General features: G+C 43.3%; 1 protein-coding gene across 1 annotated transcript; it reads right to left on the reverse strand.

Annotated features, from left to right (window-relative positions):
- Positions 1 to 18920: 18920 nt before the first annotated feature.
- Positions 18921 to 25004, reverse strand: TCF15 (transcription factor 15). Its single transcript, XM_073580777.1, has 2 exons — positions 24261 to 25004; positions 18921 to 19349 (listed from the first exon to the last, which is right to left on the reverse strand). The coding sequence occupies exons 1-2, from the start codon at positions 24735 to 24737 to the stop codon at positions 19275 to 19277; spliced, it is 552 nt and encodes a 183-aa protein (XP_073436878.1). The 5' UTR covers positions 24738 to 25004; the 3' UTR covers positions 18921 to 19274.
- Between the last annotated feature and the right edge of the window lie 1497 nt (positions 25005 to 26501).

Raw genomic sequence — 26501 nt, forward strand, 5'->3', positions numbered from 1 at the left:
AAATGATAGCAGATTGAAAGAGGCCGCCTAATGAGCCACTGGAGGAACCTCTGGATTTGAGCGGGAGGAGGGGGGATTGGATGGTGGGAGGGTTGTAGCGGAGAGCTTGGCTTGCTGGAAATTTCTGCCTTACAGCCTCAAGGGCTTTTTAGTTTACAAGTCGTTTTCCTAATGATAATGCATCTGGGAGCTGGGGTGCTGCCGAAGAATAGGCTTAGCTTCATTCTCTACGTCTCTCCTAGACAGTGGATCACTGCCACAAATCATCGTCATGTGTGTCTGTAATACCGCATGCACCTGTGAAATGTCACTATATCCTACGTCTCCATTCTTCTTAGGGCCCTTTCTTCTATTTGTTTCCTATAAATAGGAGGTCGCAGCTCACATAAGGCTCCCAGAATAAAGCAGATGTACCAGGACACTGCTCGTATATATACACAGGTGTCTCAGGTTTTCTTACAATGGCAGCACTTCAACAGAAGCCTCTCCGAACAGTTGGGCTTGTTCTTCTGCTGTGGAGTTTCACCTAAATAAAAATATATGGAAATGACAAGCTGTTTCACCATACTCTTTGGCAAAGCCTTCTGTCATCCTGTTTTTGTTTAACAGTATTTTTTTTATTAACAATAGAAAAAAGGGAAAACATAATAACAAAGTCAACATTATTCACTGTAATGTATAGTTGTGGTTATTAAAGTGGTGGTCCAAAATCCAAATTCATTTTCATTCTAAATCCCAGTCTATTTGATGCCATAATCTAAACTATTTTGTAATATACCTGTATTAACAATTCCCTATCCTTCACTAACTACACTTAAGTTTTTCTTTTTTTTTTTTCTATTTCCTTTTTGATAACTGTTCCGTCACTGACGGACAGATGCGGCTTAGATTAGTTAGCTTATGCTCCCACGCCGCTAGACCACGATGACGTGGGTCGTGCGTCCCAGGTGGTAATGGAATGTGGACCCACTGGACCACAGAGGGGGACCCGGGCCTACCCGGACTAGGGAAGGGCAGTGACCGGGGTCTGTGGCAGCTGAGCATATAGGCAAAATGGTAACATGCAGGACTAGATGATACCACACAACTTCCGGTAAGAAGAAACAAAGTTTACAGAAAGCAAGACAAGATGATGCAAGGCTCCCGATTCCACACATCAAGCAGGGGAGAACATCACAGGGCTCCAGACGTCAGAAGATGGCAGGAGGTCATCAAGGGTTGATGCAGTCCAGGGTCATCTGGCACGGCCATATCAGGAGAACCTCTCTCTCAGGCCTCAGGCATAGCACAGGCACAGCAGGAGAACATCAGACACCGACCTCGGACAGACGTCATACAGGATGGAACCCAGGAAACAGGCAGGACATTGGGACACAGGCAAAACACGGATCCAGGAACACCGACGTAGCAGCTCAGGACATCGGCTGGTCAGATCCAGGACTCACAGGTAGAGCCATCACCAGGAAACAATACTGGAGACTCCCCAGGAACACGGAGGAGGAGCCCGTTCAGGAACACGAGTAGACTTGAGACTCCCCAGAAACACTGAGGAGGAGCCCATGCAGGAACACAAATAGACTGGAGACTTCCCAGAAACATGGAGGAGGAGCCCATCCAGGAACATGAGTAGACTGGAGACTCCCCAGAAACACGGAGGAAGAGTCCTTCCAGGAACACAAGTATACTGGAGACGCCCCAGGAACACGAAGGAGGAGCCCATCCAGGAACACGAGTAGACTGGAGACTCCCCAGAAACACGGAGGAGGAGCCCGTCCAGGAACAAGAGTAGACTGGAGACTCCCCAGAAACATGGAGGAGCCTGTTCAGGAACACGAATAGACTGGAGATTCCCCAGAAACACAGAAGATGAGCTCATCCAGGAACATGAGTAGTCTGGAGACTCCCCAGAAACACGGTGGAGAAGCCCATCCAGGAACACGAGTGGGACCGACTCTGAAACACTGGCTGGACTGCGGACTGGATATCAAGACCCCTGCTTAACACCGGGACACAGGCAAGACATGGACAGCACAGGTCCAGGAACATCGACATGGCAGCTCAGGACATTAGCTGGTCAGATCCAGGACTCACAAGCAGAGCCGTCACCAGGAAACAAGACTGGAGACTCCCCAGGAACATGGAGGAGGAACCAATCCAGGAACACGAGTGGTACTGACCCTGGAACACCGGCTGGACCACCAGGACCATGGACTGGATGTCTGCACACAGGCTGGACATCTAGGACAAAGGCAGGACCTCTGGACTCTGAACAACAGACATGGCATCTTGCAGAGAATGTCAGGACACCGGCAGGACTTCAAGGACACTGGCAGGACTTCAGGGACACACCGGCAGAATATCGAGCATCGGTCATCAGGCTCCAGGCACCAGACATCGTTCGTCAGGATCCGTACATCTGACACGACCTAGAAAGGAACTCAAGCGGTATGGTGCAAGCCCCGCAGGCTCGGACCGCAAAGTCACTGGGTACATAGTCCCAGACACAGAAGGACTTCTAGAATATCACACAGCAGGAATGCACATACAAGGCAAGGACTTTGATACCAATACAAAGACTAGACGGGTCCAGGGACAAAGACATCAGCTTTCCTAGAACTCATAGCAGGCAGAACAGGACCTGAAGACCAGGCAGACCAGGAGCAACATGGAGGACCAAACACACGTGGCTAGGTTCAGAAACCTAATGCCCAATAGGAAAGAGGAACTTTAAATAGGAGCTGCCTCTCAGCAATAGGCTAGGGACAGCAATTCAAGTGCTCACACTGCCCTTAATAAAAGCACAGACAGAAACCAGTACAGCATAGCCAGCACAGGAACTAAAGCCCCCGTTACACATAGCGATATCGCTAGCAATATCGCTGTAACATCACCGATTTTGTGACGTAGCAGCGATATTGCTTGCGATATTGCTATGTCTGATACTTACCTCCGACCGGCTCCCCTGCTGCTCATCGCTGGTTGCGCAAGAACGTACTGGACCGTTTCGTCGGGCACTTCCTGCTGGACTTCCTGTGGCGCCGACGAGCGACGCGTGGACGCGGGCGGGAGGACGTCAGGATCGCCGCGTCTGACAGGTAAGTAGCAACCCCCGACCCCTGCTATGTCGCTGGTGAGATCTGCCTGTGTGGCAGCTCACTAGCAACCACTTAGCGATGCACCAGCAATCCATATCGTTGTCGGGATCGCTAGTGCATCGCTAAGTGTAACGGTACCCTAAGGCTTAAAGCACCTGGCGGCGGATGCAAGCCTGGACACACGAGGAAAGTCATGCACCAGCTGCAGAGCACCTCGCAACCCAGGGATAGCTTCCACAGCGGCAGCCAGGAAGCGCACATGCGGAGGGTTGTGCAGTGGAGCCAAGACTCTACAACACATGTACGGCTACGCAGCAGAGCAGGGAACTAAGCAGCATCTATTCAGGTAACAGACAACAGTATCCCAGATGATTAGGGGGAAAGGAGCAAAGGGTAAGAGCACAGACATGCAGAGTAATGCCAGAGAAACAAGGCACAAACACGCCGGCGTTACAGGTTCTTTTGAGAATCCCAGTGTATGCTGGAATACTCAAACGAAGCACCATCAAGGGGCAGAGGCTGCGGTCACTGCAACCCCTCCCTGAAACAAAGCATCATCAGTGACGCTTGTTCCAGGGCCTGGGCTAGTGACACGTGTGCTGTCTGATGTGCACAATGACAGTGAACTCTTTGTTGCTGTCTCAGATCAGTAATGAGTTGGGAGGAGAGCACGTTGTCAGAATACCGTCACTTGCAGGGGTGCCGCTAGTCTCTGCACACTGGGTATGCTGACAACATGCTCTCCTGCCGACTCATTACTGTTGATCTGAATGGGCAACAGAGAGCACACTATCACTGTACACATTGCGCAGGGACCTGGGAGATGTTATATAGGTGGCAGTGTTATACAGATGGTATCCACATGTACAAAAGTGAGTACACCCCTCACATTTTTGTAAGTATTTTATTATATCTTTTCATGGGACAACACTGAAGATATGACACTTTGACACAATGTATAGTCAGTGTACAGACTGTATAACTGTGCCAATGTGGTATGCCCTCTAAATAACTCAATACATAGCAATTTATTAAATGCAAAAACCTCAGTGACATTATCACTATGTCAAAGAATAGGGTTTTTAAGGCTATAAATAGCCACCCTAAATCAGGAAAAACACCTGAAACACCCACTCCAATAGGTATGCATGCAAAGAGAAAGATTGAGTAACTAGGTGAATATAATAAAAATACGTCTTTATTGGTTAACATGTATATCATTCAGTACAAAGATACAAAGATTAAAATGACACCACAAGATGAAAGAACAGAGTACCCCGGGAAAAACACCCAGCCACAGGATATCAAGTAATATAACAATGTATATAGAGAGTAACCACATCTATATAGATAACAAATATCTGCTAGTTCCCCATCCCCCGAATTGGGGGTCACTGCGCCACATTATCAGTCCATTGTGACCACCTATTGTGCATAGGTAAATTTAAAGTGGCCAGTTTAAGGAGATATCTTACCAGATATACATGAAGGCTGAGTGAGCCCAGGACCAGGTAGGACAAACGCCCGACGCGCGTTTTGCGTGACTACAAGCACGCTTTCTCAAGGGCAGTGTACCGGGGAGTGCGCACAGGACCTTCTTAAGCCCATGTGACGAATCACATGGTTTCCAATCGGCCAATCAGAGTGATTTGGCGCGGCGCATGCGCACTATCCACCCAAAGGAGTGCGCACAGGACCTGCTTATACCCATGTGATAAATCACATGGTTTCCAATCGGCCAATCAGAGTGGTTAGGCGCGGCGCATGCGCACTGTCCACCCGAAGGGCAGACAATGCAGAGAGAGCGTCATGCGTTGCCCCGGGCATCAGGGGAGTAGAAGAAGTCCCCGGAAGCCCGGAGGAAGGCAAGAAGACACTCCCCCACATATCGGCCACAAACAGGAGCAGTGGGCATGCGCACAACCACTGACACCAATGGATGTAAATATATATCATATGAGACAAGGAACACTGGGCATAGATCAAAAATGAACAGAAGATGAAAAAGACAACTAAAAATAAAGAATACTCAGAAATTCAAAATATGACATCACAATACATGTTGCTCTCTTCAAATTAAAGCGTCCCAGAATCGTCCATAAACACCGATGTCTGAAATTGATGAACATCCAATGTAGATATTGAAATTAGGGCCAGTGGGATCGCCACATATAATGGAACAGATAAATCCAATTGATGAGTAGAGAAGAGATCTCACATAGACTAAGAGGGGAAATAAGTGAAACATATATCAAAAATACACATATACAATACAAAATAAAAATTAAAAAGGTTAAATAAAACACACCCCAACTCCCTGGGATATGAGGGAACACGTAAGAAAAAAGGGGCAAAAGGATAAATAACTAAAAAGACCAAAAGAGGCTCAGTATATACTTTTCAGAATATCCTATAGGAAAGATGCAAAGGATAATGATTCATTAAGTCCTTTAGGGGCCATTGTATCAAGTGTAATAATCCATTTAGTCTCAATTTGAGCCAACCTACGTTTATAGTTCCCCCCCCTTACCCCTAGATGTACTTGATCAATCCCTCTAATTTTAAGGGAAGTTGATTCCCCATTGTCATGTTGTCGAAAATGGCGGGGCAGGGTTTTCAGGAGGGACATATCGGCCACTGTCTTGGATGCACAAATGTCCCGCACATGTTCACGCACCCTCATCCTCAGCTCCCTCGATGTTAATCCAATATAGATTTTTGGACAGTCACATGTAGCATAATAGATCACATTCATACTGCCACAAGAAATTCGATGGCGTATATTGAACTGTCTCCTTCCATCTGAGGTCTGAAAGGTGGTGCAGCGCAGGACATTTGTGCATGCAAGGCAGTGGCCGCAAGGTATGGAGCCAGGTAATTTATGTCTAAACCTCTGGAAACAAAAGTGAGTACACCCCCTAAGTGAAAATGCCCAAATTATACCCAAAGTGTCAATATTTTGTGTGACCATTATTATTTTCAAGCACAGCCTTAACTCTCTTGGGCATGGAGTTCACTACAGATTCACAGGTTTCCACTGGAGTCCTCTTCAACTCGTCCATGATGACATCATGGAGCTGGTGGATATTGGAGACCATGCACTCATCCACCTTCCGTTTGAGGATGCCCCACAGATGCTCAATAGGGTTTATGTCTGAAGACATGCTTGAACAGTCCAGCACCTTTATCCTCAGTTTCTTTAGCAAGGCAGTGATCGTTTTGGAGGTGTGTTTGGCGTCATTATTATGCGGACCAGTTTGCAAAGGGAGAGGATCATGCTCGACTGCAGTATGTCACAGCACATGTTGGCATTCATGGTTCCCTCATTGAACTGTAGCTCCCCACAGTTGACATTACTAAGGCAGCCCCAATCCATGACACTCACACCACCATGCTTCACTGTAGGAAAGACACAGTTGTCTTTGTATTCCTGGTTTCTGCCACATACGCTTGACACCATCTGAACCAAATAAGTTTATCTTGGTCTTGTTAGACCATCAGAAATGGTTCCAGTAATGCATGTGTGGTGCCCCTGAGGGTTCAGTCGCCACAGAGGTACTGCACCTCCTCCTGAGGTGTGGTGCCCCACTATCCAGTTAAGGTGGAGACACCTGACCACGCTCCAACACCTGCATCCCACACAACATAGTAGTGTAGCAAAGCACCCTTTGGTGGCTCCCTGCTTGGAACACGAAGGGTGCTGGGAGGCGGGTGGAGTTTAGTTTGCACTAAAAGAGCGGGAAGAGGATAGGATTTAGTTAGTTAGTCACAGTCTGGTGAAAGGAGATCCCCTGAGTGGGATGGATGAAGGAAGTGCTGCAGCCGACCTCATTGATCTGGGTCCACTGGCACAAGAAAGGAACATTGATAGAAAGCCTGACTCTCCATAAGAACGAAAGGATTGATACGGAACATGAGGAGAATAAGAGAACAAGGACCAGGGTTAGAGGAGAACCCTTCCCAAGTTCTAAGCGCAATGCCGGGGTCCAGTCCCCAAGGTTGTATGGCTACTAATGGTCCTGCAGCAGACACCGGAGGAAAAGAAGTAGTCACCACTTTATTCCCACACAAGACTTGGGGGCACAACAGCAACGTGTGTGAGCCGGGACTAGGTAGAAGGAGTCCCCAAAGTAGGCTACAGCTGTCTGCCGTACAAGTAGAGCTCATAGGAACATCTGACAGGAGGAACTCCAGTGTAACTCAGTACTGTGAGTACTTCACTCAAAGGCGCTAAGAGGGAGACATTCAGAAAAGGCACATATGTTGGCGGAGTGTTGGAAAGGAGTACTTCATCTTGCCTGGAAGTTGGCTGAGCTCCTGACCCGGAGGACACGGCACGGATGCGGGCACCTGTACCACAACAGACTGTGAGTAAAGCTTTGGAACTACATGCCCTGGTGTCCTCCACTTATTCCTGCGCCAGCCTGCCCGACACCGCTACATCCCTCCTGCGCCCGACACTGCACCATCTAAGTGTCACTTCACCTACACTGCCCTGGGACTACAGCCCTGCATGTGGAGGGCTATAACATCATTGCTGCACTACACCATCTGTCCCAGAGGATCTGTCTGCAGCATCGGCTTAACATCTTCCTTGCCGAACACCACAGGTGGCGTCACGAATCACTTATAAACTTTCACCACCATAAGCACACTGAAACAATCCCTTTCACAATGGAGCCCCAGGGCCACGGACCGGGTCACTGCTGCCGTGACAACTCCCGTTGAGAAGATCAACCGGCCCGGTACCGAGTACTCCACGGCCCTGGCGAGTGAGGGTGCTCCACATGTCCTTAGTCTGCTTGTTTTCAGCAAACTGTAGGCTTTCTTGTGCATCATCTTTAGAAGAGTCTTCCTTCTGGGATGATAGCCATGCAGACCAATTTGATGAAGTGTACAGTGTATGGTCTTAGCACTGACAGACTGAACCCCCACCCCTTTAAACTATGCTGCAATGTTGGCAGCACTCGCGTACGTCAATTTTGAAATAACAACCTCTGGATATGACGCTGAGTACGTGCCCTTAGCCTCTTTGGTCGACCATGGCGAAGCCTGTAGAGAGTGGAACCTGTCTTGATAAACAGCTGTATGGTCTTGGCTACCCTACTGCAGCTCAGTTTTAGAGTGTTGGCAATCTTTTAATAGCCTCGGCCTTCTTTATGTAGAGCAACAATTTTTTTTTTCAGATCCTCGGAGAGTTCTTTGCCATTAGTTGGGGCCATGTTAAACTTCCAGTGACAAGTATGAGAGAGTGAGAGCAGTAACACCAACCTTTACACACCTGCTCCCCATTCACACCTGAGACCTTGTAATACTAATGAGCCACATGACATCGGAGAGCGAAAATGGCTAATTTGGCACAATTTGGCTATTTTCAATTAGCGGTGCACTCACTTGTGTTGCCAGCTGTTTAGCCATTAATGGCGGTCTGTTCAGTTTATTTAGAGGGCACAACAAATTTACGCTGTTATACAAGCTGTACACTAACTACTGTACATTGTATCAAAGTATTTTCAGTATTATCCCTTGAAAAGATATAAAATAATTACAAAAATGTGATATAATGTAATTGCTGTTAACCCCTTAAATGCCACTGTCAATTTCCAACAGTGGTATCTAAAGGAGTTGTCCATTACTCGGGACAAATCCTCAGTTCCTATGCTCCCTCACGTAAAATAAAAATAGCCTGTACTCACCTCCAGTTCCTGTGCAGTTACAGATATGGCGGCAACAGATCTCGCATGGCATTGTTATGTCACATGGACCCTACAGACAATCAGAGGCCACTAGTGGGATGCCTCACTCTCACTTAGCGCACATGTTGAATCGTTTCCATAATTTTTACTTCAAAGTTCTCTCTGTGTTTTGTCTGTTTTTCAAGGATCTATTGGATAAATAAAAGTTCAGACCTTCTACCTCCATTAGTTTTTAAAACTAGATGAGGATTAAAAAAAGGAAAAAAGGAAGAACTGCCAAGGTTATCAGCCACTGCTGCTTTTTTATCTGTGGTGGCCCGGTCCAATCAGGAGACGGGGGAGCGGTGTGTTCCTGAAGCGCCATGTTGAGAATAACCCTTTAAATTATAGAATGTTTCCATGTGTGATAAAAAAATTTTTTATGATCTCATAAACACAAGCAGAATTAAAGTAAAAAATTGCAACAAATGGATAATCAGTAACGGTACAGTATAGAAATACTTTTGTCGCTAATCAAAGGTGAAGCTTCCCGTCATATTAGGAGACTGAGTGTTCATTACCACGTTCAGAAATCACATGTGATTCTATATTTCCACGTAAGTCACGTAGACACCAGGATTATAACTCAGCTCCAGCTTGGCTCTGTTACTCACAATCTTGGCTTTACATTTCATTAGTGTAGGAAGGTTTCCAGCCCATTCCCACAGGCATTTCAGTATCCTCACGACGATCAGAACGTTCCTCTGCTCACAGGATTTGGGTGAATTGAATGTGTACACGAAAAGTCCTGATTTGTTGCTCATGTATGATATGCTGACAACAATAATACTTAAGAAAATCATATTTAAATGGGTTTTCTAGTGTAATGAAATTATTACCTTTCTATAGGATAGATGAAAATGTCTAGATCTGTTGGAGTCCAACCACTGGGACCCCACAAATCGCCAGAACAGGGAACCTTTATTCCCATTATTATGGAGGGACAGTCTGTGTCGCTCGGGGCCTCTGTTCTATTCATTCTCTATGAGGAATGCTGAAGAAATGGAGCATGATGAATGTACGCACTGCTGCTGTATACTAATAGTTATAAAAGTGCCCCATTCTGGTGCTTGGTGGAGGTCCCAGTGGTTAAATTGCTAGCGATCTGTAAGTTATCATTTATCTTGCAGAAAGGTCGTAACTTCTTTTCACTGGACAATCCCTTTAATATGGGTTTCGGACGGATGAAAGACTATCAATTTTAGAGAAACCTTTTACACTACATTAAGCCTCCTTCAGACGTCCATTTTTCTTATGTACATGAAATACGGACAGATAATTTTGATCAGAGTGCGGTCCGAGTGTATCAGTTTTTCTCGTATGTGGAGACAAAAAAAGTTTATCCGCCTTCTTATTTCTGACAGCCCGTGAAAAGTTTTTCACAGATCCATAGACTTACATTAACAATTTTGTTCCGACTCTAGGATCAAAATGAGTCATGTCTTGATGATTTTCCACGAACATGAAAAATCATGGACAGCCCCATACACAATCACAGGTAAGAGAGCTATCTGTGAAAATCACAGCTTGCACTTGTACACAAAAAACAGACATCTGAATGAGCTCCTGAAATGAGCAAGTATCCCAGGAACTAGCTGATTAGATATTTGAGATATTGTAATATTTTTTTTCTCTAATTGCTTATATTGTGCCTGCTTGCATAACTAGAAACTGTTGGGCCCCGGTTGGTGCAAAATTTGGACCTGGGCCTTCACATGGTCAGATGCATGGACCCTTCTAGCATTCTAGGTCCTATAAAGACATACGTGTTCGCCCCCCATATAATGATGTCCCCCCCATCCTGGCACCTTCCTTTATTAATATCCCCAATCTTGGCACTTTGCTATAATAATGTTTCCCATGCTGAACCCTTCTTGGTATAATGAACATCATAATGAGCCCCTTCCTGGCACAATAACCCCATCCATAATGACTCCTTTCAAGTAATAATGTCCCCCATACTTGACCCCCTCCTGTTTTAATGTCACCCATCCTGGGCCCTTCCTATAATAATGTCCCCCTCTTCGCCTCTTTCAGTAACATGGTGTAATGGGACCTATCCTAATTCCTTTCCAGTAATAATTTTCCCCGTTCCATTCTAACACATTAAAAAAGAAAAATAAAATTGATTCTTCTTACCTTCCTCTGCTCCCACGAGGCACACTGTCCTCTTCTCTAGACGGCGCTGGAGCCGGCAGCTGATTTCGGCTTGCCCGACATGGTGCATGGTCACTGCCACGAGCTGACCATGACGGAAATACTGTCATCAGCTGCTGGCCTCCGATTGGACAGTGGCGTGTACCGCAGTGCAGAGAGCCAGCAGGTCCTTGTGATTCAATACATTTCAGTTAAATGTGTGTCCTCAGACTCATCCTACTGAATTAGGTGCTGGTGTCACCCCCACAGGGGACCGGTCGCAGTTGCACCCTCTGCAACCACAATCATTACACCTCGATAGTATTATATTCTGCAGTGCTATACAGTGATTGCCGCCATTCACTGTACCCAATGGGTTCATAATCTTAATATCTCTTTTTTGGACTCCTGATGGACTGAAAGGTTTTTTTTACTATTCCAAATGAGTTTTTTTTTTTAATTTTTTAAGACTGTTATAACCCAATACCTACCATGTCTCATTGTTGCTGGATTAAAGTAGATATGTCATGAGATTTCACAACACAGAATGCATACAATATTAAAAAGACATCTTAAACCTGATAAGGCTGGAGTACTTATTTTGAAATACCAATGTCAGAATAGCTGTGTAAAATTAAAATCAGTATTTTCTGAGAACAACTGGAGGTGCACTCATAAAATACTTCAGAAAATATTGCTTTCAATGAGTATTATATTGTCACTAAAGATGTGCATTATCAAAGTACATCAGCTTCATCTCATTCAAGACAATTTTTCAATAATACATAGAATTTCTAATCTGAAATTCAGTGACTAATTCTCTTTACAGAATCTTTACTGTATCTTTTAGTTGTACTTAAGGAATGGTTATACGAAAATGGAACAAAAATAAAGGTTGGGTTAGCTTTTTCTATCTATTTACTGACATTCCATACTTATAACTTGCAGTTGTCAGTTGAACTATGAGAATATGATTTAAAAGGGTTTCACAACTTACCACCCACTATCAGGATAGATAAAAAGGGTCTGATCACTAGGACCCCCACTGATCATGAGAATGGGATCAACATTTCTCCCATTTAAATGGAGCAATGGTCGACCATGAAAACTGTGCTTCACTCTGTCTAGGGGACTGACTGAAATATTTATGAGGGATCTTGTGTATGGGTAATAGCATTTAAAGGAATTTTTCCAAAATCCAAACTTTTGCGTCAGTTCTTGTCCGCTCTAAAACTAACCGTTCATATGAAATAGCTATCGGATGAATGTTTACTCTGTAGACAGTCATCTCTACCATACACATGAGCGGCAAGCGCTCAACTCGGATGGGTATTCATGTGTTTTCCACAGGAAGAGAGGAGAAAGCCACTGCCAGAAAGATCTGACACTGCCTCTTCTCCCCTAAAAACTAAAGGCTCAGCCATTGAAATTCCAGCTGCCCCATTCCATTCTCCCCTGACATCATCTGTCGGGAGCGAGATTTGGGAGATTCCTAAACATGTCAGATGTTCGGCCAGTCGCCGTTAAAAATTGGCTTGCTGTCTGTAAATACAAGATTAATAGTGATCAGAAAAGAGAATAGCAGGATTACAGGGAATTTATTCCAGACATTTACTTGCCTCTTATAGCCAATAGGGTCACATTGATACTAGATGTGATTTTTTTAAAGCAGTATTTCTTAACTAGGCTTCTGCAGAATTTAGAAACCTTTACCACCCAGTGGGCTGTGGATACGTTACGGTACTATCTGGTGTGACGTAAGCTTAGGTTGATATCCGACCATGCCCCACTCGGTTTAGGGAAACAGAGGGTAAAAATGCTAGGGTCACCTGCTGGTTCTTAGCCCTGCAAGACTTTAGCTTCCATGTAGAACATAGGGCACAGAAGCTACATGGTAATGCCAATGCCCTCTCAAGAATCCCTTGACTAGTGGGGGAAAGTTCCAAGCCCCACGACTTTAGGCAGAGCGGGGAGGTATGTGGCGTGGCTAAGGGTCGTATAGTCGATGGGAGGTATGTGTCTTAGAGATGGCTTGTCTCTGTGATGGAGCCCGGAGTGTTTTCTTTAGTGCATGTAAGCAGTAAAGCACGTCACCGTACCTCTATATGTGTTTAAGGACCTGTGGTGATGTCACAGTCACATGACTAGTCAGGTGGTTAGTTCGTGGGTGTGGCTATACCTATATAATGTAGACTACTGCTTAACACAGGGCTGTATGTGGGGAGGGGGAAGCCTCCTGTGTGTGTGTTGAGTCTCCAGGAATGAGCCTAAAGTACTGGACATTTGTACTTTGTTTTGCCTGAGCTAAAGGCTATTTCTTTTGCTCTCTTTTGTTTTGTCGGTTTGTGAAGCAATAAACCCCATGAACTTTAAAAGGAACATGCCTCATGATTGCCACCCGCTGCATCTGAGCGAGTACAATCCCTACTATATATATATATATATACATATATATGTGTGTGTCTCAATGACATACCGGTGCGTATTTCTCGCAAGTCACACATCTGGTCCGTGTGTAATCCGTAGTTTTCTTGCCCCCATAGAATTGCATTGGCGTATTACGGGCGTAATACGCTGACAATCACAGCACGCTGCGATTTTCTCAGCCCGTATAATATGGCCGAGAAAAAAATCGGCTGATGGGAGCTGCCCCATAGATTAACATTGGTCCGAGTGCAATGTGTTACTTTTGCGCATAGCAGTTTCTCGCTAGTGTGACGCCGGCCTTAATCTGGGTCTGCCAAATATAGTGGGTCCAATGCATGTGTTTACTCCATAGTTCTCATTCAGTAATACATTGCTTGAAAAATGGAAGACAGAAGTGGTGATTAACTACTTCTGTCTTCTCCTCAATGTACAATGAGATTGTAGGAGGGATAATGTAGCAAAAAAACGCTGGATACTGGGCTCTCGCCTCAGCTGCCAGCTAAGGCTGATTTCAGACGTCCTGATATTTCCGGTAAAAACGGTACCCGAGATATCAGTGTCCGTGTGTTAATTTGTCACATCCGTGTGGCATCTGTGTGCTAACAGTGTTTACATCCGTGTGTGATCTGTGTGCTGTCCATATGCTGTCCGTGTATTGAATCAATTTCTTTCAATGTTAACCCCATGACTTTTAAAGCACAAACGGATGGCACACAGATGCCATCCGTGTGCGGTACGTATTTACACGGACCCATTGACTTGTATGGGTCCGTGTGATCCGTGCTGTCGCTCAAAAAGGACATGTCAGCGTGTTTTGCACACAGACACGATCCATGAAAACACACTGACATGTACATAGACCCATTCATTTGAATCAGTCTACGTGTGTCAGTGTCTCCGGTACGTGAGAAAACTGTCACCACACGTACCGGAGACACTGACGTGTGAAACTGGGCTAATGACTGTGGGCAATCAGAAAGGGGTCAGTTTTTTTCTGATTTAGTCAATCCTGTTACGTAATACTATGTTAGGCCGGTCTCACAGGTCCAGGTAATTCCGGTACTGGAAAAACCGATACCGGAGCTATCCGTGTCGACACGTGGTACTTCCATGTGGCACATATGTGGCAACCGTGTGCCACACGTGAACTGCATCAGGACCACATGAACGGACGTCGGTAAGAAGTGCTACGTGTTTCAGTGTCTCTGGTACGTGAGGAAACAGTCACCACACGTACCGGAGACACTGACGTGTGAAACCGGCCTTAAGCAGATACGCAGCAAGAGAACCCCAGGATAGGGAAAAAAAAAAAAAACTATGGGTTCCAGCATGCTAAAAAAAAAATCACAGACCTAAACTGTGTGTACAGAAGAAAAAGATTGGGTAGAATGTGTTCAAATAATTAACATTTGCTTTTAATTGTGTCTGTCTTCACATGTTATTTGTCGATGTTAATGAAGTGTGCTAATTGTTTCACAGGTGTGCTCACCGGATTTCAGCATAAAAATGTTTTGTTGGAGAATGTTTGTTATCATGACTAAGGGTGCTGTGACACCTGAAACGCGTTGATAACGCACTACCTGCTGCTATCTATACTGATATTTTTATCCTCTCTTTAGTAAATTTTTGAGTGAATAAAGAATTGGTTTTTCACTTTATCGTGGAGCTGGATTCTCCTCTCTTTGGAAACTTACCTCGCCATGACACGGTGGTTCCGTGCTCCGATCTCCATGATGTCTTAATCGATGAGCTGGACTTTACTTCATTTTATTCAAATGTTCCTGTTCAAATAATTAACCATAACTCATGTAAAATCCCTACCGTTAAGGGCAGTTTCCCACGTCCAGATAATTCCGGTACTGGAGCTATCCGTGTCCGTGTGCATACGTATGCCATCCGTATGTCCGTGTTTTTGAAAAATTAATTTCAATGTTAACCCTTTGACTTTTAAAAAAACGCACACGGACAGCATCCATGTGCGGTACATGTTTACACGGACCCACTGACTTGTATGGGTCCGTGTGATCCGTGCTGTTGCACAAAAACGGACATGTCAGCGTGTTTTGCACACGGACACACGGTTCATAAAAACACACTGACATCTGCATAGACACATTCATTCGAATGTGTCTACGTGTGTCAATGTCTCCGGTACGTGAGAAAACTGTCACTACACGTACCGGAGACACTGACGTGTGAAACTGCCCTAAGGTGGTCCCTGAGCATCTTTATAAACTTTGCAGCAGTGATCATGTGTACTACATCCAAATGACCTCTGCAGCCAATCACCAGCCTCAGCGGTACAACACGAGGCTGTCGAGTGCAGTGCAGTCACCCCGTGGATCTGGTGCAGAGGATCACTGCAGCTAGGTAAATACAGACTGTATGGAGATTTTGTTTTAAACACAATTTGTATGCTCTTAGCTTTTTCTTCCCAAAGTTTCACACAAGGTAAAAAGTGAGAATATTGAGTGGCAATATGAATGGAGCGGGGAGGAACCACATTCAGTTCTGTGAAACACTTTGAAAGGAGCAATTACTTTTTTTGGCCTGTCTCCTCACCATGGCCTCGCTGGGTATCCTGTCTGCCTAAACCAACATACCATATTTTGAACTAACGAGAACTGACATGAAAATGATTTTTACAAGGTCGAATACATGGCTATATATATTTGTATACTTCATCTTAGGCCTCATTCAGACGTTTGTGATTTTTCTTGCATGTGAAAGAGATAAACCAGGCCTACTTCCATTGTTGCGCTGGATCAGATTTTCATCAGTGTTTTGTCATTGCATCCATTTTTACCATCAGTGGTTCTTATATGCAGAAAAAAAAAAAAAACTGATGGAGATTTCTCAAGCCTCTCCTAATCACTCTGTGGAAAATGGACACCATGAAGGTGCAACTGTTTTTCACAGACCCATAGACTTGCATTAGCAATTTTGACGCTGGATTGAAAAAACATGATCCGGGATGGTCCATAAAATAAAAAGAACGTGAACATACCCATTTACTATAAGACAATGGACACACTAACAGTATTTGGTCAGTATTTTACCTCAGTATTTGTAAGCCAAAACCAGGAGAGGAACAATCAGAGGAAAAGTTTAAGAAATTCACCAAATACTGAACGTGACCTAAAAGTTGGTGGGTGCACTGGGATGAAATACCACGTTCACACCTTCAGTATTTGGTGAGTTTTTTTTACCTCAGTATGTGTAGCCAAATCCAGGATTGGAGCAATGAGAGGAAAAGTATAATAGAAACCCGTCACCACTTCTGGATTTATCACCCACTCCTGGTTTTGGCTGACAAATACTGAGGTAAAATACTGACCAAATACTGTGCGTGTGAATTTGGCCTTATTGGTGCCTCTTTCTATTCATAAAATCCACGGATAAAACATGTATGTGACACACAAACATCTGAATTGAGGCCCAAGTGTAACTTTACATGAAAGTATGAAAAATTGTTTTTTATCCAGAAAATAATGGCAGGATGATTTTTCATTTGTATTTTCATCTGAACGTCCAGTTCTGACATCTATATGGCATCATTAGCCGTTGTTATATATGAGTAATTAAGAAATACAAAGTCAAGTACAGTTTCCCATGCTAAGGCTACATTTCCACAAAGAGCGCCATTTATGCCACTATTAGGTTATTTACAGTTTTGTCACTTTGACGCTGCTTTTTTAAAATTTGTCTCTTTTTGATACGTCATGCTCTAAACAAAGCCGCTTTGCTTTTGGCATTATGTATTTCTTTGATACATTTCCACAGTGAAAGGCACTAACACCTCGAGAGATTTATATCTGCATATTTTCTGCAGCTAATGTTAGACTATGGGGAAAATCCGCACAGAAAACTCTGTGTACCCGCAAGAGAAATTGACATGCCATGGATTTGAAACTCGCACCGCAGGTAAGTTTACACGAAGTAAAAAAAAAAAAAAAAAGTGGCCGTGAGACATCTATAAATCCCATCCACTTTGCTGTAACTAAAATGCTGAAAATATGTAGCATCAAAAACTCATCAACAGCTCATCGTGGATACACAGACTAATAATTGCTAAGGATCTGCTAAAAATTGATGCCATGAGGATGGAGTCCGCTTGCATTTTTTTTTTTTTTGCACACCAAATAATATGAGTCTCAGTCGAAAAACAGATGAGACTAGCACATTCTGAAATTATTTTTCACAAAGACCGTTCATGTGAACGAACACATTGAACAACATTTGTATTTGTGATGTTGTCAACATTCACAACACTCAGACAGCAAAACACAATAGTCTGAACATATCCTTAGTAATATATAAAATATATATATAGTTAACCACAGCGGCGAAAGGAAATCATTCATAGGCCGGGGTCACACTTGCAAGTGCAATGCGAGAAACTTGTATAATACCCGACACTGCCGCCGACACTCGGGACTCGAGTGTGCGGCTGCATATCTTTCTATGCAGCTGAACGCTCCGGTCCGAACCACTGGCGGCAGTGCCGGGTATTGATGTGTTTCTCTCATTGCACTCGCAAGTGTCACCTCGGCCATATGGCCAATATTTAAAAAAAAAAAAAAATAAAAAAAAAAATTAAGACTTCTTTGGTTTAGGATTCATGATGGAAGTTGTGACGTTCAAAGTTATTCTGAAATTAAAGAGAATCTGTGATCAGGTTTCCCCCCCCCCCAATGTAGCTCTTTCAGAGGCAAGTCCAGCAATACCTTTCCATGGCCGGTCTGTTCCTCCATTACTGAGAAATCAGTGTTTGTATATGCAAATAAGGCTGAAGTGCTATTTGTAGATCTGAAGCCTCCGTCATTCCAGTTATTCCCCCTAGCGCTGTCCCCTCCTGTTTGACAGACATCCTCTATACTGTGTGACTTTAGGTAAATGAGCTGTCAATCAAGCAGGAGGAGGCAGCCCTGGGTGGGGAATAGAGCTGGAGTGACAAAGGCTTCAGATCTACAATAGCACTTCAGCTTCATTTGCTCATTAATTCAGTTGCTCATTTCTCAATAACGGAGGAACGGACTGGTTATCTAAGGCCGGGATCACACTACCGTGTGTGATGTGAGAAACTAGCGCAAATCTCTCTCATCAACACCCGGCACTGCATACGGCACTCAGGACCGGAGCTGCAACTGCATAGAAATACATACAGCCGCAGCTCCGGTCCTTACTGCCGGCGGCAGTACTGGGTGTTGATGCGAGAGACTCGTGCGAGTTTCTCGCATCACACGTGGTAGTGTGATCCCGGCCTTAAGGTATTGGTGGACTTGTCTTTTGAAAGAACTATAAGGACATATCAATAGTTGGGGGGCGGGGGGGGTGAGATCCTGATGACAGGTTCCCGTTAAATAAATAACAATGGCGACAGATATTACAGCCATCACTGCCCAGAATGACTGCTTTTTCATTAGTAATTTTCACACATTTATATTCTATATATTAGCATTCAGTATAATTTGCAGACATCATTTTTAATACTTTTTCATGCAATTAGAAGAAAAATTAAAACAAATTTCAAAATAATGTTATTTTAATTAAAATCTATAAATTTGCTGAACATATGTACATATATTTACTTGATGCAGTCCTGATCTCAAGGTCGACCACCCAAAGAGTATTGTCCAAACCACCCTGATGGTGCCTTCCCAACCCCCTTTATTGCAGGCCAGCAGCGTTGTACTGCCTCAATCGCCTTCTTATGACATTCTGTGTGCTTTGATATCCAGAGATTCGACCAGCCCTGACATATTCTGGAAGCTTTTCCTTGCCATCTGTTGAGCTTCTTTACCCATCTTCTGTTTTGCATAGACAATGAAATTATCAGGCTCTATAATCTTTCAGTTCCACTTTATGATTTAGGCGCAGATCATCTTTGGGTGATACGTAGCGTGTTCAGTCCTCGCACTTTCAGGCAGTTCCCAGTGTGTTCTCTTCTTGTGGCCTGAGAAAAGACAGATCATTTCTTTGTGAGTGCACATTATCTACAGCAGATGGTTACAGCACACTTTCTTACTTTTTCCTGCCCTTCTGGTAGTTTGCAAAGTTCACTTAGAAAAGGAGCCGATGTGTCAGAAATGACATCAGTCCTATGATCTGGTCAGCCCTGAACAATGTTGACTATACACTCTTCTATATGGTGTAGGGAGCTGCCCCCCAAATAACATGAAATTATCAATAATTTGTTGGGGTTATCAGCAACAAGCCGACTCAACCCTCTCCAAATTAGTGCTCACTGTCTCAGGACATGCATTACTAGCCTTTTTGTTATGTCCCCCTACTATTTGATGTATCGAGACCCCCCCCCCCCCCATTAACTTTGTAGGGGATCTCCATGTATTTTAATGTTTTCAAGAAAGGATCAGGTTTTAACATTTTTGAACAAACTCCACATGGACTGCTCCTCTTTAATAGAATGCTTAAAGAGTTGTTTTAATATTTCAAAAAAATCAATAGTACAATTGAAAATAAGCAACTTTGTAACATATCTTATCAGAAATCTGCTTCTTTCTCCTTCTGGAATGATCTTTCCTTGTAAAGATTCTCAATTCACAGGTGGAAATCGGTCTTCAGTGAATACAAATTTTCCCATTACCGAGATAGGAGATGGCAGTTAGTGCTCATAAAGTTCTATGGAGAACTGTAATTTGCCGTTATAGAACTTGCAGTAGGGTGTCTGTGGCTGCCTCTACCTCACAGTTTTGCCGCCACTTCTGGTACACAGGGCCAAAAATTCTTCTGTGTACAGATAACATCCTCATTCAGTATATTACATGTAGCTTTACATGTCCACAGGTTATCATTACCCAAGTGTCCATTTAGCATACCTTTTCTCACAGGGATACATAAATTTAAAAAAAAACAAAAAAAAAAAAAAACAAAAACAACCTTACAGGGGTTGTCCGGTCTTGCGGTGAAAGTCTGCAGTCACAATGTGAGTGTTAACTTCTGCACCTTAGCAGCGCGCACTCCAACTGCTGTCAGGATTCTCCGGCATCACTGCCAAGACCAGGCGGTCTAGTGACCAATTGTGCAATAATTTGCGTACTGTCAGCCTCATTCCAACTGGAAGTGCTCAGACTGATTGTATTGATCGAGGCGGAGTATGCAAATCACAAGCTTGCCTGTTCTTGGCAGCGACACCACAGAATCATGACAGTGTGTTATGCACACGCTTTAAGGGATCAGAACACCGCAAGGACGGACAACCCCTCTAAAGTTGGCCATTCTATTATTTACTACTGTGCAAGCAAATGCTCAGTGACCGGACACAGCACAAAACACAGGTTCAAATGAAATAAAGGAACATCTAAGGGTAGAATCACATGGCGAACAGGCATTACATTCAGGAGGAACCGTTCTGCAAATATTATGAGTGATTTGACAGTAAACGTCAGACACATTACACTTGCTGAGCATCTCAAAAGGTTCCTGCTGAATGGAATGCCCAAGCGCAATGTCAATATACCCTTAGATATTTCTGTAATTCCGCCGTAACAGTTTTTCGTGCTGTGTCCTGTAACTGAGCATTTGCTGGTCCTAATCCAATAGTGTAATGCTCTGCCATTATCAACATTGAGGTCAGCTGATACAAGGTAAGGTTTCAATATTAGAGATGGGATATGGCCAGGGGTGTAACCAGGGTTGGACTGGCCCACCAGAGAACCGGAGAATCTTCTGGTGGGCCCTGACTACTTCTTCAGGAGTGTTCATAGTGCAAATATTGCAGCTGTTATTGGCCCCTTGAGTGGGGGAGAAAGATGGGCCTTCAGGATCAAATACTCTGGTGGGCCCCATGTTCTTCAGTCTGACACTGAGTGTAACTATAATAGAGGCAAGGTTTGCAATCGCACACAGGGCCTGAGGGCTAGAGGGGCCCCAAAGGTCCCTTTCCTCCATAGGAAGAGACCATTACTATTAAAGACCAGTGACAGTTGGGGATTTTGCATTGGCCCCACAAGCTTCAGGTTACGCCACTGGTTAGTACCATCCTGATTGGGTACACCTTGTCGCGGTTGGATGTCTTCTATGATCAAATTAGTGTTCACTAAGTACCAGCTGTCATTTACTTGTACTATTACTATTTACTTACTATAGGGTATATGCTCATTTTGGTTTTTTTTGGGGTTTTGTCTGTGAAATGGCCACGGTGTGAACATGCTCTTACAGATTGCACGTATACCAACTTATGCTCCAGAACATCTATTAGGTTTTGCCCAATAGTGTACTGTAATGGTTACATTATTGTACCGCACATTTTTACTAATGATTATAAAAATAATTAAAGAAATAAACAATATATTGTGGAATGAGCAGGTGCGGGAGTCTCCACACAGTCATCACTGCGGGCTTCATTAGCATGCTAACGCTATAAAAACAGGCGAGTTAAGACGTTTACTCTAGGACTCTCGTGTCAATTGCAAATGAATGTGTTAATATAAAAAGCTGCGGAAATCAGCCAGGGATTTGTAAGTGAAAGTAGCCGAAGAAATAAGCCAACCCCCACACCATGGTAGGATTGTGAATCCCATTGTTACATAGAGTGTATATAAACCATATTAGGGCTTCACTCAAGATTCAGGGTCAGAGGTGTCACAATAGCTTATGTGGCTGAAGGCCTAAGGCAACACATTTCTTTAGCCTCCAGCCAAAATGTTAGAATTGGCCCTGACTGCTTTTGCTTCTTCTGGTTACTGTGTAGTATGTGTATATGGCGGCTTTCCCACGATGAGCTTTTGTTGAGTTTTTGCTGTTGCAGATTTTCTGCACCCATTTTTTATTGTTTTTTTCTTTAGAAAATACGCAGAGTACAAAAACTCATAGTGGAAACGTAGCGTAATAGTTTGTGAAGCACAGCGCTGGTCATCCTCATACCAGATACCTATAAAAAGTCATTTTTTTTCCCTCGCTCTGCCTTTTTTTCCCCCCTTTCGATTTTAGATTTTTCACCATATTGAGAATCAGGTCAAAATTATATCTGTTTTATAAGGGAAGGTTCACAAGGATTTTTTTATGGTGATTTTGAAGCAGATCCGTGTCAAAATCCACATCAGCGCATTTGAAGCAGTTTTTTCATGAGGATTTTAAAGCAGATTTGCTTCAAGATTGTTAAAAAAAAAAAAAAAAAAAAAAACACCTTGTGGAACTTTGTCTTATTGAGCACTCAAGAACAAATGGTGCACTTGTTTTGAGTGCATCCATTAGAAGAAAAACTGAGCCGCGCTGTGCATATATTGTATATACCAGGGTTCCCCAACTCCAGTCCTCAAGGCCCACCAACAGATCATGTCTTCAGGATTTCCTTAGTATTGCTCAGGTGATGCAATTATCACCTGAGCAATACTAAGGAAATTCTGAAGACATGATCTGTTGGTGGGCCTTGAGGACTGGCGTTGGGGAACCCTGGTATATACAGTACTTCCCCTAATACCCACCATTGTTTTGGAAACAATACTCCCCACTTATGATGTTTATATGACCTACTTTGCTGTAGTGTTAGGCTACGATCCCATGATGTGCCTTTGAGGTTTCAGATTTTCTGCTCTTTTTCATTGCGTTTTTTTAACAAGCATTTTTATCATGTGTTTTGGAGGTTTTTGACTCTTTTTGGCATGTCGTGTTTTAAATAAAGCCACTTTGTTTTTGATACTTCCTGGTATTTGGCTTTGGAAAAAAAAACATTGATACAGTTATCATGTGCGTTTTTTTTTACCCACGGATTTTCTGTATCTAATACAAGTCAATGGAAAAAAAAAAAAAAAAAAAAAAAAAAAAAAATCAGCATACCCGCAGAAGAAAATTGAAATGCTGCGGATTTGAAAAGCCAATTCATGCAGGAGTAAAAAAAAAAAAAAAATAAGTTATACAGTAGGCATCAGATTTCTACAATTCCCATCCACTTTGCTGGAGCTGTAAGGCTATATGTTCCCACAATGAGTTTAAAAAAAAAAAAAAATGCAAATAACCCATTTTACTTAATCTGCAACAACAAAAACTCATCGTGTGCACACAGTCTTACTTCTGGTACTAGACAGCACATTTCTCATTACTCTATAAGCATCAATCATCACAAAAGACATGAATACAAAGTAAATAAGACTTTTTTCTACCTAGTGGAAAATGGCAACCTACAGTGTAATGTGTAGTCACCGATAAATCGAGGTTGATTATATATTTTGAAAAATGTCTAAGAAATTTGGATTTCCCATTAATCTGGTCATTTTGGCTATGAAACTAAGCCTGACTATGGAGCATAAAACTGGCTATAGGCTGGAAGATTTGTCTTTTAAATTGGATTCGAAGTAAATACCATGTAAAAATGGGACTTACCTTTTGTGAAGAACCTCTCTATAGGCCTGGTTCAGATAAGAATATCAGAAATTGTCCAATTTTCATCCAAGAAAAATGGACATTTAATCTGTATATCCAGTTTGTTTTTTTTTTACATCCCCCAATATTATAGATCAACATTAAAAAAAAAAATAAATGTATAAGATACAAATACAGTTTCACAGTTTCCAAGGTTAAGAATTGCAATGTATCTGTAGAAAAATAAAATTGGATGCTGTAAAGAGGATCTGTACGGGATCCAATTTTTTCTAGCACACCCATAGACTTGAATAGGGGAATCTCATCCGAAATACAGAAAATACTATTGAATTTTTTTTTTTTTATTCTGACAAGTTATCGGAGCAGCCTTACTCAGTAAAATTAGACCGGGTGCCATCCAATTTCAACATGGACAGCACACGTGCGTATAATGTGGTCATCAGTAAAGGTAACGTTCCTAGAAGTCCTATTCTCGCATTTTGCATAGGACATCGGTTTAGTATTTGGAATAAAGGGCACAACTTACCCCCTTTCTTTGGTTGCTGAGGCAGAAAGTGCAGATGCTGCGTGGCAGCTTGCCCTCTGCTTCATCTCTGGTCCTGTAGACAGTGCTGAAGCATGGCTGTCCATCCTCGCAGCCTTCCCCTAGTAGAAGAACATTGGCCAGGTGGGAGATATAGCTGGAGGCTAGGCGCAGGGTCTCAATTTTGGACAGCTTTCGATCCACCGGTTCAGTGGGTATCAGCGTGCGTAGGGCAGTAAAGGCGGTGTTAACACTTTGTGTCCTGTCCCTTTCTCTGGCATTGGCCGCCTGTCTCTGCTTTACCACCACTACCTGTCCGGGCTTTCTAGGAACCTTTCGCCTTTTCGTAGAAGTTTCATAGCATCCATAGGATTGATCTGAATTGTCGCTCTCACTCCTGTTCTCCTCATCCTCAGACATCATAGAAACATCTGGATAAATCACATGGGCAGGCATGGATCTCAGCATGGTGAAAGCCATGCTTTGTCTACCACCACAGCCTGACACTCGTTACCTGGCGCTGCGTAAAATGGGTCGCGAATCTTCAATAGTGTCCCCTGCTGCCCCTCTTCCAAGCTGAGTCCTTAATTCCCTTTCCCAGTAATTGCACTTTGTATTATGGCTCATAAGGAGGCCTGATGGTGCTCAGAGCCCGAGCCTGTGAGTGTAATTCTCCTAATGTCTTCACAGCTGTTCATGTAGCTCCCTCCCAACCTCAAGAAAGGAGGAGCAGCAAGAAGCTGTTGTGACCGCTCAGGAGACTATATATAAGACATGGGAGGGACTACTGGTGGCCGCTCTCTGCTAGCAGATAGCACTACTGGGCCAAGGCAGCGGCTGTTCTGTGGCTTGCCGAGTGGCATGTCATAGATTTATTCTCACTAAATAGGAAGCAGGAGATGGGATTCATTTTTTTTCCAGATATATGTAAGATGTGTTAACTCTTTACTTCCTTGCACGCTACATTCCCATGGCCTGCGGTGTATGTTTCATGTCTGCAGTATGTCAATTTCTCTTGCGGATATGCTGAGTTTTCTGTCCAGGTTTTCACTATAGACTTGCATTAGATGCAGAAAATCCACAGGTAAAAAAAAAAAAAAAAAAAATGCACTTGAGCTTCTAGTGTGTTTCCTTGGCAAAAAAACGCATGTAATTGGCACCTAAGTATATCAATAAAGTTTTGTCAAAGTAAATACTAGGAAGTAACAAAAACAAGGCAGTGTTATATAAGGGTATGTGCACACATAGTTTTTTGTCTCTGCGGATTTTGTAGAGAAAACCGCAGGAAATCCGCAGGACAAAGTGCTGCGGTTTTTCTGCGGTTTATCTGCGGTTTATCTGCGGATTTGCCCTGCGGTTTTACACCTCATAATGGATGAGGTGTAAAACTGCAGCGTTTCTGCACCAAACAATTGACATGCTGCGTTTTGAAAACCGCAGCAAAACCGCGCGGAAAAAAACGCAGCATGTGCACAGCTTTTTTTTTATTTCCATAGGAAATAAAGGTACTGTACAACGCAGCAGAATCTGCAGCGTTTCTGCAGAGCCAAAAACGCTGCGGAAACGCAGCAGAAACCGCAAAGTGTGCACATACCCTAAAGCATGACAATCACAAAGAGACAAAAATCGCAGCGCCAAACACGATAAAAACACTTGTTAAAAAACGCACACAAACGCTATTAAAAACCGGAAGTAACCTGTTTAGTGCAAAAATTCTGCAACATCAAAAGCTCATGGTGGGAATGCAGCCTGGGTAGGGTCTCATCGTCCATTATTCAAACAGAAAATGCTTTTAGGAATTGCTCCTTCTCTCAGAGTTTTTCAAACCTGATGCATCTTCTTTTTTTTTTTCTATAGCGTTTTCTGGTCACTCCCTTAGCGCTTTTACTATTTTCTTTTTAGCATTATTTTTGCTCATTTCCTAGGCGCATTTTTGTACTTTTTTTATTTTAGTGCTTTTTGGTCATTTACTGAGCTCTTTCTACGTTTTTTCTCTTAGTTTTTTTGCGCTTTTTACTGCCATTTTTCAGCCAATTTTTTTTAAAGTCATTAATCAATGATCAAACACTGACATTTTTTTAAAAATCTAAAATGCTCAAAAAGACGCCATCAAGTCTTCTAGCCATATTTTTATCCTTTCCATTGTCTGTTATTGAGTGTCTTGCTACTGGAGAACTAACAGCGGAATGAATGTTACTGGTTTTAAACACATGATGACTTTTGAAAGCCTGAAACATTTAAAAG

Source organism: Dendrobates tinctorius, unplaced genomic scaffold (genome assembly GCF_039654945.1).
Source record: "Dendrobates tinctorius isolate UK_male_01 unplaced genomic scaffold, ASM3965494v1 ptg000065l, whole genome shotgun sequence".
In the NCBI taxonomy this organism is placed as follows: Eukaryota; Metazoa; Chordata; class Amphibia; order Anura; family Dendrobatidae; genus Dendrobates; species Dendrobates tinctorius.